The sequence below is a fragment of the Pundamilia nyererei genome, unplaced genomic scaffold (assembly GCF_000239375.1).
Source record: "Pundamilia nyererei isolate P.nyererei 1_Seehausen unplaced genomic scaffold, PunNye1.0 scaffold00124, whole genome shotgun sequence".
Classification (NCBI taxonomy): domain Eukaryota; kingdom Metazoa; phylum Chordata; class Actinopteri; order Cichliformes; family Cichlidae; genus Pundamilia; species Pundamilia nyererei.
In genome coordinates this window covers 660,967-680,610 of record NW_005187525.1, presented here as the reverse complement: position 1 = coordinate 680,610, position 19,644 = coordinate 660,967, and the positions used below count along the sequence as shown (strand labels likewise).

The 19,644-nt window shown below is 39.9% G+C and overlaps 2 protein-coding genes across 3 annotated transcripts in view; one reads left to right on the top strand and one right to left on the bottom strand.

Annotated features, from left to right (window-relative positions):
- The window catches only part of il16 (interleukin 16), a 15,313-nt gene extending 3,271 nt beyond the window's left edge, over positions 1-12,042 (top strand). For both annotated transcript variants that reach the window (XM_005742849.1, XM_005742850.1), the window contains exons 3-9: positions 3,410-4,510; positions 5,834-5,979; positions 6,601-6,766; positions 8,585-8,686; positions 10,157-10,388; positions 10,710-10,838; positions 10,996-12,042. In XM_005742849.1, the coding sequence (XP_005742906.1) occupies positions 3,608-4,510; positions 5,834-5,979; positions 6,601-6,766; positions 8,585-8,686; positions 10,157-10,388; positions 10,710-10,838; positions 10,996-11,162 (1,845 nt within the window). In that variant the 5' untranslated portion in view covers positions 3,410-3,607 and the 3' untranslated portion in view covers positions 11,163-12,042. The remainder of the gene's footprint in view (positions 1-3,409; positions 4,511-5,833; positions 5,980-6,600; positions 6,767-8,584; positions 8,687-10,156; positions 10,389-10,709; positions 10,839-10,995) is intronic.
- A 996-nt stretch (positions 12,043-13,038) lies between these two features.
- stard5 (StAR related lipid transfer domain containing 5) overlaps positions 13,039-19,644 on the bottom strand; it is a 15,957-nt gene continuing 9,351 nt past the window's right edge. Inside the window, exons 4-6 of the mRNA XM_005742848.1 lie at positions 19,182-19,299; positions 16,416-16,509; positions 13,039-16,331 (exon numbers count right to left, since the gene is read on the bottom strand). Of these exons, the coding sequence (XP_005742905.1) occupies positions 16,181-16,331; positions 16,416-16,509; positions 19,182-19,299 (363 nt within the window). The 3' untranslated portion in view covers positions 13,039-16,180. The remainder of the gene's footprint in view (positions 16,332-16,415; positions 16,510-19,181; positions 19,300-19,644) is intronic.

Sequence of the window (19,644 nt, the reverse complement as noted above, 5' to 3'; positions counted from 1 at the left end):
TATCCGGGGGAATACCAAGGCGTTCCCAGGCCAGCCGAGAGATATAATCTCTCCAGCGTGTCCTGGGTCTGCCCCGGGGCCTCCTCCCGTTATTTGTATACATGTTTTAAAAATACAATCAAATTAACTGGCAATCAAACAATGTGCAGCATTGTTAATCAGTGCTGCACTGTACTGAGTACTGATCTGCATTGTTTTGTCAAGTCAGGCCAAGTGGCTTTACTGTCATTTCAACCATGTGCAGTGGTACAATACAGAGTGAATCGAGACAACGTTCCCCCACAACCATGGTGATAAAATGTGTAGGACCAGCATTGTTTTGTGTTTGTGCAAGAATAAAACAACGCAAATCCAGGAATGGCTGATTACTAGATGCAATTTCTTTTCTATCTCGTATATTTCTTCAAATAAAAATATGAGGTAGGGAGTAATTCAGTCTAACAAATACATTTTCTCAAAATGTAGATGTGTTTTGAAAAAAACTACAGTTTAACAGTGAAAATATGTCATAATATTAACAAAAATGTGTAATGATGTGTGCTTATTTTATCCCTGAGATAATGAAGAGAGAGATTCCTGGTCAGTCTGAGATGCCATATTTGTTTTCAATTACATGCTGAAATACAGAACAGAACTCTGCTGTCTTGGCTTATATAGTCTGTGTGTACCGTGTGTGTGTGTGTGTTTCTGTGTGTGACTATATTTCACTGTGTGTGTGGATAGGTGGGTAAGAAAACTGCCTTGGTATTTTTGAAGGTGGTGAAAGTGGTTTGTCATGTTAGCGGACTTTATAAGGACCTGTCAGTGTAGATTTCCCTGCAAACTGGTTTTATCTGGTGGCTGTAGCTCAGTAGGTCGCTGGTTTGATCCCGGCTGCATGCCAAAGAACCTTGGCCAAGATACTAACCCCTGTTGCTCTCTGATACGTCTTCTGGAGTATGAGTGTAAATGTTACATAGAAAAAAGACTTTGTGAGAATGAGGTGAATAAAGTGGGATTTATGATCCTACAAATGTGTCTGTCCGTATATGCTTTTTGATTGGGGCAGAGAGGTTTTCACCCACGTGAGACACATGGTGGGACTAAGGACAGAGTCTGTCTGATAGGGGCCACTGTATGGGGCCAGTTTTTTGGAAAAAAGACTATCTAAAGTATCTTTAACGTGCCTTTAACAGATAACCACACTCTCTAACTTTGAGTATAATGTGAAATTAGGGAGCTTTTGTAATGTCTGTGAACGTTCTCAGAGCAATTGGTGGACAGTCCCAGATTTTAAGACCTATTGGGAGTGTCCAAGCCATGCTCTAAATAGTGTCCTTAAGAGGGATGGGTCCAGGACTATCTTAGGGACACTCCCAATAGGGCTGAAAATCTGGGACTGTCCACTAATTGCTTGGAACTGAAGAAGCTTCCGAGATGAGAGGTGAAATGCTTTTAGATGCTTCCAAAACATTTGACAGAGTTAATCAACTGAAGATGTTCGTTAAATTGCAAAGCAGAGGGGTCCCTGCATATCAAATGGATAAAGGATTTTACACTTTTGGTATTTACATCAAACTATGCAAGTTAATTTGGGTACAGAGGTATCTGAACCTTTTTCTGTATCTACAGAAGTCAGACAAGGTGGATTATTGTATTTGTATGTTGGTGATCTTGATGATCTTTCTGTCAAGTTAAATGATTGTACGACTGATTGTATGGTGGGCAACCTTATTAATCATTTAATGTACGTTGATGATGTGGTCATTTTGTCCCACCACAGTGCTGATTACTTAAGAGTTTGTGCTAGTTATGGTGCCCAGTATGATATTGTGCTTAACCCTTAAAAAAAAAAAAAAGAGTGTTATTGTGATTGCTACAACTAAGAAGCATAAGACCAACTCCCTAAGGCTTCCCTGTATCAGTGTGAGGCTGTTGCCTTGAAACTGTGTAAAACATCCTGCAAAAATGGTCCCAACAAGGGCCCAACAGACTTAATAAGGAAGTCTGTTAGGAAGCACTTTTGTGTCCTTCCCTCCTTATTATTTTACACAGGTGTACCAAATTTCATTCTTGTAGCTCATGCTGTGTTTCCTTAGGACTTTCTAAATGCATAAGGTGCCATTTTGAAACTCTTATGTATGAAACCAATAAAATATGTCATATATGGCATATCAATCCGGATTCTCATCATGTCTGTCAAGTCTGCTGGAGTTTGCAGAATCTGTCACTGAGTTACAGCAGTCTCATTTTAAGTGATCGTAATTTGGTGTGCTGCCATGACAATGTCCTTTCACAAAAACCTCAAAAGCTTTGCATTCCAGCCATTCCGTTCACTGAAGATCATGCTGATCTGATGAAATCCCTACAAGGAGTTTGTTAAAGTACGAGGTCCAGAAATGGCGAGATATGTAGCCAAAATTAGTCAGCAGACTCAACATGGCTGACTTCCTGTTGGGTTCTAAGAGATTCTATGAGATGGCTCTAAGAGACAGTTTTTTATATGAGGCTGTCAAATTTCAGATTTATAGATTAAACATAGTGCAGGGGCTGCTTTTTTGTTTTGTTTTTTAAATGTTGTAATTGTTTGTAATTTTGCAGTTTTGTCACTTTCCAACCAAAATTCACTGAACCAGCAGCAAAAGAAGACCAAGACTGCACTTCATGTTACTTTGCAGTTTTGCTTCCACCAGAATAAAATCCCATTTCCTGCACAGCTCTATCTCTCAGTGTACTTTGAGGCCAGTTTCCCATGCTTATTACGCTCTGGTCTGCTGTTGTGTACAGTGTTGTCGGCTGCTGTTTTTGTTTTGTTTGTTTGTTTTTTCCCTAAAAACCACCTCTGACAAGAAAACCTAATTCCTGCTGTTCAATATGGGAGAAATTTCTACTTTCACAAATTATAGCAAATTGCAAATCCTAAGCTATGTCTCCAATAAAACCTCTGTAACTTTCTGTTTTCACTTTCTACTATAGAAATTTCATGTTTCTTACAACAGTTAAAAAAACAGAAAAAGAAGAAGTTCAAAGATTCGTGCTGACAGATTTCTTCATTTACCACAGCAGCTTTTTCTTTATTATGTAGAAAAGCAGTTAAATATGTAACTTCTTTAGATTGGTCAGGCCCACTTGAGAGCAAAGTGTGGTGTATGTAGCCCATAATGTAAAATTAGTTTGACACCCCTGAACTAGATATAACAATTCAAATGAAGTCTTATACAATTTGACATTACAGTGTCTACAGAAAAATGCCTTACAAAGAAGTTGACATACCCTAACTGTGATTCCAACCCAAGAGGTCTTTCTTAAGCTGGTGGATTTTAAGATGCATCCACCTTTAAGTTAAAACTATTTAGATTTTGAGTTTGTGACATGAAATGTTCCAAATGCACAATAAATTCTTTTGTTTTTGTCTGTGTCTTGTGTACAGGTAGTTCATCAGCTGTTCACTGCTCACAGCCAAAGAGAAAAACTCTAAAGAGACAGGCCTGTGTTGGTCACCCTATCCAAGAACAGCTTTGGGATCCCTGGGTTCACGAGAACACCTCCTCTGAAAAGCTGCCAGAATCACTACCCACACCTTACAGACAGTAGAGTTACTGTTAATGTACACGGCCTTTCTGCTACAATGAATGACGAAGAGAATGTCCTTGAGGTCGATGACACAGTCGCAATGACTCCTGAAAATAAATCTGAAACTCCTTCAGAACTTAAAAAGGCGCCTCCAGTGGCACCCAAACCTACCTGGTTTCGCCAGAGTCTGAGGAAAATTAAGGATGAGCAGGACCAGAAGACGCAAGAAAAACCATCAGAGAAAACATCTGCTGCAAGCTTCAGCAGAAACTTTGGCATCAGATCTGCATCATCTGCAACCAACCAATCAATCAAGCAAAGGATTCACTCTTTTGAGACTTTTTCCAGTCCAGAAGCTCCAGAAAAGGGGAGCAACAGAAGACCATTGGCTCCTTCAACAACCCTCTCTCCAGTGGAGAAGGGATCCCGAGCCCCTTGCTCTTCCTATTCTGCCTCAAATGGAGATAATGTGAAGAACAAAACTGAATTTTCCAGAGAGATCCAGTCCAGAGATCCAGCACCTAGTAAGGAGGAAGACAACATACCTGCCTCTGTTGCGCCCTGTGCCATTGCCTCAGCCAGCAATGAAGCTTGTCAACAAACAACAGAAAAGTCCTCTGAAGATGAAACTCATTTTAATCAGTCTACCACTGATTCCATGTATTCTCAGACTATCAACACTGATGTGGAGTCAGGGATAAATGATTATCAGTCTGCTCCAGTGCATGACAGCAGTGAAGCCTTACCCACCAACCTGGAGTCTGAGCTTGTGGATTCTGAGTGTTCTGAAACATCTATGAGATCCAATCAAACTGAAGGTCAAAATAGCTCTGACTGGACAGAGGAGGAAGGAAAGCTGTCAAGGACTGCTCGGAATGCTGCTCCGGCCACAGAGAGTAACACCGTGAGCAACCCAGAGAGTGAAAGCCTGGGGAAAATAATTACCTTCAGTAATCAGGTAATCTCACACATATATTGTGTTTATTTTATATAGTCAAGGCTGAATATTCCCACCCACGTTTGGGAATATTCAGCCTTAACATTTATCAGTACAATATTATTTTGTTCCTCTACCAGCTTCGCTTACATGTGAAAATGGACAGATACACAAATCAACAATCTTTTTGTGGTGTTTGTGAGTAGGAGTGAGTCTCTTTGTATTTTTGTTTGTTACGAAATGTACTTGATAATGAGGGGTGGGAAGTTATTATAGCGCCCCACAGGAGCCAGAGGCAGACAGAGAAAGATCCGGGCCATCCATAGCCCCAGGAGTACAGAAGACATAAGACCACACATACTGGCTGTGTGTCCATCCCAGCAGGAAAAGGAGGGAGGCCCTAGATGGGTTACCCACGGCCTAAGAGTGAGAGTCTCAACGAACCACAGGCGACAGGCAGCTGAACCCATCCGAGGCCCAACACCCTGGCACGAACCACCTGGCACTTTCTACAGGACTGGATATAAAACCACTCTGTAAAAGTCCAGAGCCTCTGCACTTTATCTGAGGATGATGGGAAGTGACTCTACCATCACACAAAGCAAACATCAGTATAAGAGTGTTCCTAAAGTGCTGGGTTTGTTCATCTACAGTAGAGAAGGAGATTTCTCTCTGAGGAAGCCCCTGGTGAAGATTATGATCCTAGTTGATCCCTGGGATGAGCTCGTTTTCCTGATGTTTCTGAAGTGATTCCTCTCAGTGGGTCAATGGAACATCTGACACAGGGCAGGTGTGATTAAAGAAAGGGAGGAAGTTTCTTCAACCTCTGCACCCAACAAACCCAGCTTGGTTGTAATGGTCTCCTTCACTCGTTTTCCTGCAGGGTGAATGTATGTTGTGTATCTGTTGTGTGTGCTGCTACACCCCAGCCTAGAGAAAGCCAGAGAGCAACACAAGAAGACATTGCACCTGCTTCCTGGTCGCAAGGGAGGACCAAGGCTGCCACAGAGTTTCCAGTTTTACAACAACCAAATATTTTATTAGTCTGGTGGGCATCACCAAAACAACAAAGAAAAAGCTCTAGAAATAAAACAAAACTAACTTACCTATCACGAGGAATCCAAAAGAAAATCCAGGCCTCTTACCTGTCTCCCTAACCTAAACAGAAGAAGGGGTTTTGAAAGAAAAAGGCTTCCACATAAATCAGCAAAGGTCGATTTACAATCTACAGATTCAAAATATTTGTTGGACTTTCCGATGTAATTCTCTTTGTATGTTTACAGTTTCTCCACAAAAATAACATGATTTTAAATTTGTGTCTGATTTAGTGTGTTTTTGTTACAGGTGTCACAAGCATTGATGTGCTCTTTGACCGTCTGTGGAGGTAATCCTTCCTCCACAAATCTGCAGGACACCTCTTCACTGGACTCCATTAACCAGCAGGAGTCTGATCTAGCCTTGGACACGTCAGGCAGAGGATTCTCTTTCAGGTATCACTTCAGTTGAGACATGTGGACATGCAAAATGCACTGCTTTGTTATTTAACCCTTGTGTGGTGTTCGTATTTTTGTTACTCAGCCAGTGTTCATGGGTCTGTTGGACCCGCTAGAGTTTTGGCTTTCCAAATTAACACTATCAAACAATTTTATGTTAAATTACTCAACAGATGTTTACTTCATCCCAATTACAAGACATATGAACAGCAAACATGGTTAATTTTTTCCCTTTACCTTTGTTAGATCACATTTATGAATTAATGTGCTTCTCGTTTTTCTTTTATATAAAATGTTATAAATAAATCAGTTATACTCAAGTGGAGTGAGTGGAAAGACACAACACATTTACACGTGAAAAAATAATTAATTGTTTAATTTTTCTTTTGAAAAAAACTGAACACGGGTCTCACAGACCCGAACACCATACAAGGGTTAACTTCTGTTCTCAGGGAATTTGGCTTAAGTTAACAAATACTCCCAGTTTAATCAAAGAAGGAGTAGTTAATTTTTAAAAACATGTTAAATAGAGCACAGTTCTATACTTGTACCTATGCTTGCGCTCATGGGTACCTGACACTCGTCAGATCTAATGCCTTTCTGTCTCCATAAATACAGCCTCTTCACTTTGAAGGAGTGCATCACTGATCGAGGGGAGGGTGGAGTTCACAACGAGACTGCTTCTGTTTCTGCTTCTGCGCACTCTGTCATCTCAGCTATCAATTCACAGGAAATACAGAAGATGATTCAGGAAGTTGAGGCTTTAGATGAAGAAACACTGAAGGTAAAAAAACAAACATGTCGTATATCACAGTTCCATTAATTCACAACATCTTTAGAGACAAGTTGTAAAAACTGTAAGAGATGCTAAACAACAACCGAAAGGAGCAAAATCCTGTGGAGACCGGGGACATCTCCTGCACTGCAAACAACAGAGGGTCTAACCAGTGATCCCATTTGCATACATCCTCGTCAATGAACTTAGGAAAAATTTTCTTTAAAGTTTTACTCAGAAATGGTGCGCTCGAGTGCTTGCTCCAAGGGGGTCATTTGATTGATTTGGGGTTTTCTCTGTATTGGGTCTTTATCTTACAATATAAAGCATCTTGAGGCAACTGCTGTTGTGATTTGGCAGAATATAAATGAAATAGATATATAAGTGAATGCCTGCAAAATAAATTTCATGGCAAATGGTAGAAATCTGCCATGATGCCACGGATACGCCTTTCAACAAAAACTCAAAAGCATCTTATTACACATGTGACCGAAAATTCATTAACATTTACATAACATTAACATTTGCTGCCATGATGCCAGGTCTCTCTTGGAAATGAGGTTTTTAATCTCAATGAGATTTTACCTGGATAAATAAAGGACTAATAAACATTGCTCACTGTGTGCTACATGTCTGTAGTACTTTGATAAAGATGTTGTAAGTGGCACTATTGAGCAATTTTGAAATGCCCTTGTCCAAGACCAATAAAGTGCACATATTTTCACCAGACATGTTGAAAGATAGGTTGAGGATTTAACATTTCTCTTGAACAATACGTTTGTTACTTGTGTGCATAAATAAAAAAATATTTTATTTATACAGCGCCAAATCACCACAACAGTCGCCTCAAGGTGCTTTATATTAAGCACGCTTTATATTTAAGACAGACCCCACAATAACACATGCAGAGAAAAACCCACCAATCATATGAGCCCCTATGATCAAGCACTGTGGAGACAGTGGGAAGGAAAAACTCACTTTTAACAGGAAGAAACCTCCGGCAGAACCAGGCTCAGGGAGGGGCGGGGCCATCTGCTGTGATTGGTTGGGGTGAGAGAAGGAAGACAGGATAAAGACATGCTGTGGAAGAGAGACAGAGGTTAATAATAATTATGATTAAATGCAGAGTGGTGTGGGATGAAGGATACTGAAAAATGTTAACAGATTATTCATGATTGATTTTGTTACGCTGTGCAGTTTGTCTTCTGGAGATGAATTTTCCTATATAATAAAATGCTGCTAGATTTTCTTTACCACACAGTATCATACATGCTCTAAATATGTTTGCAGTGTCGTAGTTTACTGGATTCTGCTATATTGTGTAGGATATTGTAGTTGGTGTTTGGAACAAAATGACAAGGATGGTTGTATTTCAAACCTGTTTTGAACCTTTTAAATTGGCCTCTGACAATGTATTATATTATACACATTTTAATATTAAATTATACCCTACAGTGAATCTTAACAACTTTCCTGAAACTAAATATTAAAAAAACCCCTCAAAATTCAAATAAGCAAGTGCAACATTTCATATGCATAAATATTACATAAATATTTATGTAATAAATATTACATATACACGTCCCTACACACTGCTCCCCGGGCGCCCAATGGCTGCCCACCGCTTCACTGAGTGAATTGGTTAAATGCAGAGAGGAATTTCCCCACGGGGATCAATAAAGTATACATTATTATTATTATTATTATTATTATTATTACATGTAAAAATATTACATTTGAAAAACATGATCCAGAAAATAGAAATGGATTACTGTTGAAAAAATGCCTTAAAAATGGCCGCTCAAGTAAACCTACATCTTTCCACAGCAACTAGTGGACATCCATGTTGTGATTCTTCATAAAGACGAGGGAGCTGGGCTTGGCTTTACCATTGCTGGAGGGTCTGACCTGGAGAACAAAGCTGTTACTGTAAGATACACACTACACATTTATATTACTGAATTCTAATCTATTTTTTCCAAAATGTTATTCTGTCTAATGTGAAATAAAAAGCATTGCAACTGTATTCACTGAAAAGTTGGCATTAGTTTAAAATGCAGTAGAAAAATGTGCAATCGAACCCTGTGAATATCCACTGAAAATAATGTTTAAAAGAAAACATGAAACAGTGATTGACAGCAATCACAGCAAATCAGGTCATCGAATTGCAAGCCCACATCAACTGATTGCTCAGCTGATATTCTGCGACATATTCAGTTGGCTTCACCAACAGATATATCCGTCACATCTGTTGGTGATAATGAGCCATACCATCCATCCATCTCCCTCCGTTTATCTGGGCCTGGATCACGTGGGCAGCAGCCTAAGCAGAGAAGCCCAGACCCTTCTCTCCCCAGCCACCTCCTCTAGCTTGTCCAGGGGAACACCAAGGCATTCCCAGGCCAGCAAAAACATGTAATCTCTCCAGTGTCCTGGGTCTGTCCCTGGGCCTCCTCCCGGTGGGACATGCCGAACCACTGTACCCAGGAGGCGCCCAGCAGGTATCCTTGCCAGAAGACTGAACCACCTCCACTGCCTCCTTTCAGTGTGGAAAAGTAGCAGCTCTACTCCCATAGATGCCCCCCTGCCAATCTCCTGCTCCCCTCACCCCTCACTCGTGAACAAGACCCTCCTTCACTTGGGCAGCAACTCGTCACTGACCCAAAGTGGGCACTCCACTCTTATCCAATCCAAGGCCTCAGACTTGGAGGTGGTGACACTCTGCTGCGAGCCACTCCAGTGTAAACTGGAGGGAAGCACCTGATGAAGCCAACAGAACCACACCATCTGCAAAAAGCAGAGACGAGACTCTGAGGCCACCCAAGTGGAAGCCTTCCATCACGTGGCTATGCCTAGAAATTCTGCCTGTAAAAATTATAAACAGAATTGGCGACAAAGTGCAACCCTGGCAGAGTCCAACACCCACTAGGAACAAGTTTGAGTTATTACCAGCAGCTGCATAAGAACTGAAAATGCTCATTTAAATTTTGAGTTTAATAAAAAAAAGTAATGAGGTAGTGAAGCTGTCATTTCAGGCTCTACTTTCTCTGATCCTTAGTGAAGGTAATAAGTTTAGTTGGGACTTCTCCTTATCTTGTAATTCAGCATTAGAAGTTCTTTACTAATAGATTCATGTATTCATATTCAAGTAATCGAGTAAACAAAATCTGTTCATCTGTTTACCAGTACTCCGATACTTACTCTGATCTAGTCAGGATTTGTGTTATCCACAGTGTGTGGGTCAAATCTGGCTTTATTCATTTTTATACCAATCTAGCAAAACAACAATAAAACAAATATGAAATCAACTTCTCCCAAACTGTGTTAAGGCTAGTTCTACCTGATCTCTGAATTTGCCGCTGTTTCCTACTTGTGTCTCACTGATTATCTTATGTTTAGGTCCACAAAGTGTTTCTCAGTGGCCTGGCAGCTCAGGAGGGCACAATTCAGAAAGGCGATGAGATATTGTCTATAAATGGACAAACACTGTGGGGTGTCACGCACACTGATGCCACCACTGCTCTGCGTCAGGCCCGGAATCTGAAGCTGGCTGTCGTTGTCATCTGCAAGAGAGTCGTGGAGGAGGGAAGAGAGGAAGGAAGCTGTAGGAGCGAAGAGCCAAATCCTGCTGGTCAGTCAGACAACTGGGAATAAATTTATTATCCCCAATTTATTTTAGCAGAAATCACACAACCATCAAGCAAAATGCAATACTTCCAAAGAATTGGGGATCTGTGCAAAATACATAAAAACAGAATGCAAAGACTGCAAATATCATACACATATGTTTTATTCAAATATTCACAACAGAACACAGAAAACATCAAATGTTTAAACTGAGAAACATTGACAAAATGCAGACATAGCTCTGTAGGTTTGTCCAGGTCAGAATAGACATTTTTATTATAAATACTATGCAGGCTACATATACTCTGTGTCTTTGCTGTCGCAGTGGAGGAATGGGGCGCTCCAATGAGTGTGGAGCTGGAGAAATGTGCTGGTGGTGTTGGCTTTACTCTGGAGGGAGGAAAAGGCTCAATCCATGGAGACAGACCTTTAGTCATCAACAGGATCTTTACAGGTGCGCTCACGAAGCTGGCAGTATTCACAAAAACGTAATCACAAGTGTTTCTTTCGTAGTTTATTTTGGGGAAAAAACGAATTTGATTCCAAACAAAAAGAGCAGTAATCGTAATTTTTGGACAGTTATTAAAAAAAATGTCTTTTGGATATTTCAGGGGGAGCGGCAGAGCAGAGTGGTCTGCAGAGTGGAGATGAAGTGTTGCAGGTCCAGGGAATAAGTCTGCAAGACATGACTCGATTTGAGGCATGGAACATGATCAAGGCTTTGCCTGAAGGACCCATCACAGTGGTCCTCAAGAGGAGGCTGGGGGGTGCAGAATGACCGGCACAGCTTATGGGCACTGATTGAAGTAAAAAACAAAAAAACAAATACCCCAGGACAAACAAAGAAAAACAACAAACAAAAAAACAGCAGCATACAGCAGCCTCAGCAGCAAACAAGGACACAGATGTTGGACTTTTTCTCTTTTTTGTTTTAAAAAAAATCTCATCAGGTTAATAATTCTTTTAGTTTTATACCAAAGACATTGCAATTTTTTTCATTTTTATGCAGTAATTTTGCATCTACTTACTTTGAATTTCAGAAGAAAAGAGTGAAATTTGACAAGTTGTTGCTTTTCAATCTTGTGGCGAGAAAAAGGAAACGTCCCACGTATGCAAACAAGACTCTAAAACTGTCAAATTGGTTAAAGAAACACACAAAATATTTCTCAGAATTAAAGGACAACTGCACATCTCGAGAAATAATACAAAACCCAGTTAATTGGCATGGGTTTGAACACTGCAAGGTTCGTTTTGCTTTAACTTGCTTGCTTAATGATATTTGTACTGTAAAAGCTTGTAATGTGGCGACAAACAAAACCAATTTGGAATCTGGAGGCAGCTCAACAGCTGCAGGTACCTGTGCCTGCCTACTGCTGCAGTAGCTTGACACTGAATCTTATTAAGAGATTCAATTAATTACAGAAGACATTTTTTTGCTCCATGACACCTACAAAGTTATGTAGCCTGTGTTTGTTACATCTAGAATGACAAGTGTCACCATTGTCCAAGCATATATGCAGTACATGAAAACCTGAAATTAGACACTGGACTACATTTGAAGTATGTGATAACAAGCAGTTTTACTCCCTCTGCCACCAGTCAGGTCATATGAACAACTTCCTGTATCTTCAATAAATGGCTTTAGTCACTGGGATTCAGGTGATGTCTGATTGTTTTCACTCCTACTTGCTACCACAGCTGCCTTTGAAATTGACAATCATTTGAGATTTTTGATGAAAGAGATTGAAAAAGCTACAGAAAACCGCCACAATAAAAGAAACACTGTTAACGATGCAACTGACCACAGCAGTCCTGTGCTGGGCTGTTATAGTGAAATTTGTCATGTTTTAGGTAAAGGTGTTTTTAATGTCTGAAAAACAAATATGCAGTCATAAGTAACAAATGAAAGGAACACCTTTTTAATGAAAGTATAGCACAAAGTCACTTAAGCTTCTTGGATTTTGATCTTGTCAGGGGGTTTCAGCTGCTTTGGTGTTGATGAAATTAACATCAGGTGCACTGGAGGGGCAACAATTAGACGACCCCCAAAATAGGAACGGTTTTACAGGCGGAGGCCACTGACATTTGGTCTTCTCATAGTTTCTGTTTTGTTTTTTTTACCAGTTTTGCATTTTGCTAGGGTCAGTGAAACTATAGTAAGTGTGAAGTGAAACTTGGACCCTTGCACAGCTAGTCCAAGTCCTCCAAGCACATCAATACGTGCCATAGCCAGAAGGTTTGCTCAAGATTATGAAGGAAATTCCAGGAGACAGCCAGAGAACTGGACAGGTCCTAACGCATCAACGGGACCATCATCTGCTTCTTTATTCAAGGAGAAGCAGGATGAGCACTGGAAGAGCCCTACACAAAAATGTCTTGGATACTGACATTCACACCAGCAGGCCAATGGTGTGAATGTCTTTGACAAAACAATCAATAGCAGATTTCACGAGGGTGGCCTCGAGGCACCACAGAGCCTGAATGTGTTGGAAAACGTGAGAGCTTGAAGAATAAAAAGTGTAGAAAAAAAATGTTCTTGTATTCTGACATTTTCACTTGAAAAATATTTTCATAACTTTTTATGATATACAGTTACAGAAAAAATATTCACAAATGTGTTGATTGACGTTTTCACAAATATACTGAGAGCTGCATTCAAAGTTTACTCATATTCATTTATTTTTACTGATTACAACCACAACTCTGTGATTACAACCTCTCAAATCAGTGAATACAGTGGGGACTATTATACACGTGTCGGTTTGAACTCGGTTCATTAAAGTGTTGATAATTGTAGGTAATTGATCATAATGGGATTTTATTTGTCTATGCTGTCAGTTATGGTCCTTCGAAAGGAAATCCAAATTGGCAAAAATTGTCATAATGCTGAAAAAATAAAAATTCCTAATCCATGTGTTCCATCAATAGAATTTGAAGAAACAAAACACTATAAATTAATGTGAAGCTCCAGTAGCACTTTATAGTGTCACACTATTAAGCATTACCTATTAGCAAGTACTTATTTTTTTATATGTAAGTAATCCTCCCTAGTATGTGGTTTTGTATACGGACACCGTGTACAGCAATCACTGACACTACATCACTGCTAGCAATAATCATAGTCATGGTCATATTCATAATAAAATAGCTATATTTATAAATGGCATAATACAGTGTAATGCAATGTAAAAGGTGAATTAAGCTCTTGCTAATACCTTGATAATGCTTAGTATGACACTATTATGCATTATTATTAAGTGCTAGCAAAGTCCCCCACTCTGTCTTGAAAATGAAATTAGATTAAATTAAGATTAAAATCAGTGCACTTCCATTCAGAAACGTACTTTTGTCTTTAGGATTTACAAACTGTAACCCCTCCCTGTAAAAAACCCCAAAACACTGCAAATAGACTACTGTAGTTTCTACAGATTCAATTGAATGTTTGCTTACTTGTTAAAACAGAAAAAGATGAAATAAGCTCTTACCCATATTCAGCTATCCTCCATAATGGGTCAGCCAATCAGAACAAAACTTTGTCCAAATATCACGACGCGTACAGCGTTTATTAACATTCGTGATTTTTATCTCTTATATTCATCTTATAAATACCACTTATTTTTATTTTCTGTCTCACTGTCATTTCATCATTATGTTTGTTTCACGTGTGACGTTTACCGTACCTTGCCGATACTTCACCGTCACCGAAAATTTCCTTTTTCTTTTGAATTGGGTTGTAACAGTTTGATATCTTAAGCCAGTTACACAGCAGTTATTCTTATCATTCTGTCTTACACATGCAGTTACCTCATGCCACTTAAAATAGTTATTTTTCAAAACTTTTTACATCAAATCTGTCAGTCATAGTTTTATAAATTGGTATAAAATTGACAACAACAAAAAAGAAAAACCTTTTTAGGTTTTCCTAAATGAAATATAATTGATTTGGTCATTACTGAACCAGTCTACCGAAGTTCCACTGAATGGAAACTGTGCTTCAGAAAACACAGCCATGAAAGTCACAGGAAGACGCTTCTGCTCAGGTGAACAGCATTAAAAATATCCAATTTAAAGGCATTTTAGGTTCGCCAGAAGGAAAAAAAAAAGTTTTGCTTACAAGGGCTCCCCACGAATTCCAATGTATACTTCATCGTTTTAGTATAACTGATAAAAGAGGTAGATATTCATCGTTTGCAGGTGAACAAAACCACAGGAATTCAAGTACAACACGAACTAGCAGGTAAAATAAGTATAGAAAATGTCACTCATTTTTTAAGTAAATATTTGAAACAGTGCTACTGTCATGAAATTCTAACAGATGTCAGTAACAGCCCATCCAATCCACACATGCAAAGAAATCAAACCATAGATGTCAAAAAATGATGTGTAAGTATTGAACATGGTTACTGAAATTTATCCAGAAGCCTTTGTTGGTGATGGCAGCTTCAAGATGAAGAACTATGCATTGCTGGGAGTTGTGGCCCACTCTTCCCCATAAACAGTCTTTAAGCAGCAGATTCTTATCAAGAATGTCTCCGTACACTCCCCACACATCCTTCATTTACTTATGTGAAGCCTGCCAGCACCCTAAGCTGAAAACACAGCCCCACACCTTGATGTTCCTGTCACCAAACTTCACCATTGGTATAGCGTTTCTTGGATAATATGATGATGATAATAATTTGATAATTTTCCATAATTTCCTTCGGGATTAATAAAGTATTCTGATTCTGATGATCTCTATTATGGCATCAAACAGTTCAGTTTTGGTCTCATCTGAACAGACTTTATTCTCCCAGCATTTGTTTAAAAGTTCAGCAAACTTTAAACGTATTTCAACATGCTTTTTATTCAGCAATGAAGTTACGCATGGTGAACATGGATACAGGCCATGGGGGTGGAGTGCATTCATTTTTTCTTTGAAATAACAGTACCTACTGATCCAGGTGTTTCTGTAGCTTTCTACAAGTGGTCCTTCACTGCTGGAAAACTCCTCTGATTATTCTTTTCACTCCTCTGTCTGAAATGTTGCAGGAATCACCTGGTTGTGGCTGGTTTTTGGTCAGATTATGGTCCCAACAGTGCTCACTGAAACCTTCAGTATTTTAAAACCTCCTCTGTAACCAGTGCCATCAGTATCTTTTGCAACAATAAAGTTGCTGCAGAGCATCATGAGATTCTTGTGTGACACCTTGGTAATGTTACTTTTTATAAGCCATCAGGTGGGACTGAACAAGCTCATATTAATTTGCACTGAGTGGCAGGATTGCGTTATAATTACTGATGGATTTCAGTTGCAGTCATGACTTTCTTCACGTGTTTAACCTCTGCCCCTTTTTGTTATTATAAATAACTTTATGAACCTCTATGGTTTGATTTCGTTGCATGTGTGGATTAACTGGGTTGTTACACACATAGTAAAAATTTAAGGGTCAATAGGAACTTTCGAAATATATTTACTTGAAACATCGGTGATGTGTTTCATACTTCTTTTACCAGCTGTAAATGTGAGGTATGAAGTTAAAACCAATAAACGATATCAGCATACGTTGACTAAGAGCCGTGCAATGTGCATGTTTACTCTACACGCTAGTAAGAAGAGGAAATGTCTAATGCCACACTATTCTCATAAAAAAGGAATGTTTTTCATGCTTTTAACACGTGTACAAATACGTCTATGTTCATGTGATCATCTGATAATCTGAGCTTGTCCGTTACTGTTGACTTAGACTGTTAAAAATGGCATGAACATCTGAACTACTCGTGAGCAGCCCTCAGGCAGGAATTGAACTCTTTGTGTCAAAAGTCCTTGAGTGATTTAACAGACTTGGCCAGGTTGCTGTAGAACTCCGCCATGCTGGAGGGGAAGAATGAGTCAACCACAGAGCGAGGGAGGTAGCCTCCTAGGTCGGTTTGGAAAAAAGTCAGCACCTGGGTTTTGTTGGGCTCTCTGGAAAAAACAAGGGGAAAAAGAGAGAAACTTTTAACACACACACAAACACACACAAATGAAATGCATTGTTTAGTTACTCACCCTGAGACGGGGACACAGATGCAACCACAGGGATGGTTGAATCCTCTCACGTAGCCAGACTGGGGAGCGCAGCTCGGGTGAATTGTATTGGTAGCTTTTTGATATCACACAAAAGATACAAGCACATAACCATATGAGTCTATTTATACCGGTCCATGTGAGAATAAATCAAAGATTCATAACGTTTTTGAGAATATTAGATTGTAACAATGTAAACGTGCACTTTAACCTCATCACAATAAAAATGCTATTGCATGTCTCACGCATATGAACAGTAACCAGCATATTTTGCATCAGTTTGTTGCATTGTAGTTCCTAACGCTCCACTGATCACTGAAACTGATGGCGTCTTCAGAACAGGCTGATTAATGGCAAATGCTTCTGATAATATAGTGATTTTACCTCAGTTATTTTCTTCTATACATTTCTCTGACGAATGTCCTATTCATTTATTTATTATGTCTGTTTTTGACCAGGACATGTCCTGCAATGCACATATTAAACAAATATGTAAGACTGCGTTCTTCCATTTGTGCAACATCTCTAAAGTTAGAAATATCCTGTCTCAGAGTGACGCTGAAAAACTAGTTCATGCATTTATTACTTCCAGGCTGGACGACTGTAATTCATTATTATCAGGATGTCCAAAAAACTCCCCGAAAAGCCTTCAGCTGATCCAAAATGCTGCAGCAAGAGTCCTGACAGGGACTAGAAAGAGAGAGCAGATTTCTCCTGTTTTGGCTTCCTGTTAAATCCAGAATTCAAAATCCTGCTCCTCACATACAAGGTCTTAAATAATCAGGCCCCATCTGATCTTAATGACCTTGTAGCACCATATCACCCCATCGCTGTCCCTGTCATGTGCTTCCTGTTTTTTGATAGTTCTGTTCTGTGCTCAGCTTCTGTCCCCGTCTCGTCTGCCTGATTATTTCCAGCTGTGTTTCCCTCCAGTCTCCCATTCCCTGATTTCTCTGTTGTGCATTTTAGTCCTGTCTTCGCCTGCTCGTTGTCGCGTCGTACCCTCAATACGCTGTTTTTCCTTCTGTGCTCCTTGTAGTTCCTAGCTCTGGTTTCCAGTGTCTTAGTGTATTTATTTACGTTGGTATTTCTAGTTCCCTGTTTTCAGGTTGTTTTCTGTATGAAGAGTTTTACAGCCAAAATAAAGCTGCCTTCTTCAGTTCTCTCCTTCGATGTCCGTGAGTCCTGCATTTGGTCCAATCTCCTGCCTGCCACACAGCGATTCACGACAAAAACTGAATTGACTTTATGGCCAGGGAGTAGGTCAGCTGCTTTAATCATCCAGTTACAGCCAGTATTTTCAACTCCACTGTTATCATGTCTTTTACAATAAAGTCGACATTTGTGATATCACTGTCAGGGAGAAAGTGTCCCAGACTGTTCATGCGCTGCATTGTGCAGGTAAAAGTCAACTGTGCATTGCACATGGACAGCACTGCTTAAAATAATAAAAAATGATTCATAAAGTTAGTTGTCTTTGCGTATACCACTCTGCTTCTTTGTCATACATCTTTACATCACCAAGTGTCGTCGTCTTTAGAACTTGGGCTGTCTGTCAGAGTGCTGTCGTACTGCTCTCACTTTACGAGCGTACTGGTGTATACGGCTGCAGCAGCCCAAACGGCACACACACTGCTCCTGGCTGCTCCTCCTAAGGCTGTTTTATGCTCACCGTGTTGCTTGTGTCACATGGCGATTTTCACATCACATCCTGCGTTGCAAGACATCATTTTTGTGGCACGTCGGCCGGTCGTGCACCATTTATTTATTTATTTTTTTGCAGCCTGGTGCGTTGAAGAGAAGTGTACGATCGTGCAGGTTTTTTTAACCACCATTTTCAGAGATACACTGACACACAGAGGAAGATGTTGCAACCATTTACAAATTTGAGTTTGTGGAAGGAACTTTGCAAAAAAACAACCACTTGACAAAGTCCTGGCTTCTGGTTTTGACTTCTTCTCGACTTTATCAGCAAGTATGATGCAATATTATCTGAGTGGCGATACCTATCATTTAGGAGAAAACTGCAGCGTCTTCTTGTGCCTTATCGGCGGGTATAAATGACTGCATCTGTGTGATGACTGTGGGGCGGCGAGCGAAGCAACCACTGCAGAGGGTATATGGGCACCTTAAAGGCCACAGTATACTCGCTGTAATGGTCGCGTTGCCCTCTGCCGAAACCTCATTTCACAGACACTTGTATTTATACCCACCATTACGCTGCAGAAAGCTGCTGCGGTATATAACAATATAGGTATAACCATAAGTGTCGCTACTCAGACAGTATCACCACATAAGCTTTGATATGTTGTTATGGCCGAGGCTCGGGCCTCCATCTGTGTATCTGTACGTCTCTGAGCTTCTTTGCTAAAATGTAACTAAAATGGTGCAAAAAACCCTTCAAGATCAATCACTCGTTTCTTCAACCCAGCTTACAAAAACTGAGAGGTGGACGACATGTTGAGTGGCACCGTAAACTGTGTGCCTCAAACTAACCTGACTTGGCTCTGACTCTAACCACATGATTGGGTCAGCACGGTGCTGAAGCAGCCAACGCTGTTCGTTTCTGTGCAAGTTTACAGGCGATCAGATAATTATTTCTCCCACGATTTATCCCAATCATCATAACATCTCAAAGAGCCATGGAAGTAAAAACGGTGCTTAAGTGCGCATCACAATCAACCTTAGAGAGTAAAAAAAGACAGAAGTACAAGAAGAGTGAGAGACAAACATTGAGTCATTACGCACCATTTGAAGAAATGCTGCCATCTTCGTATTGCTTAATTAAAATAACATCTACAAAGTCTCGTGGTGCTATGATGCCCATAGCTGCAGAGGGCGTGACTGTTCGGCAGATCGAGATGTCCTGCACAAGAGTGGACGACAAGGGGACGTACTCAATAAAGCTTAACAAAGAACAAATATGATCCACATTTTGATATCAGTTCATCCAGAAAGTATTCGCAGTGTTTATCATGTTTATCATGGTTCAACCTTATTCCAAAATGAATTAAAGTATTTTTTACCCCTAACCTCCACACATAACATCCTATAATGACAAAGTCAAAAAGTTTGCTTGAAATTATTGCAAATTTACTCAACCCTCTGTTTGCCAACCCTGCTCCATCTGAGCTGTTAAGTCTAATTGTTGAATGTTGCCATTGTGTTTCTTAAATTTGTACAGTCTTAGTTCAAGCAGTAGGATCAAAGC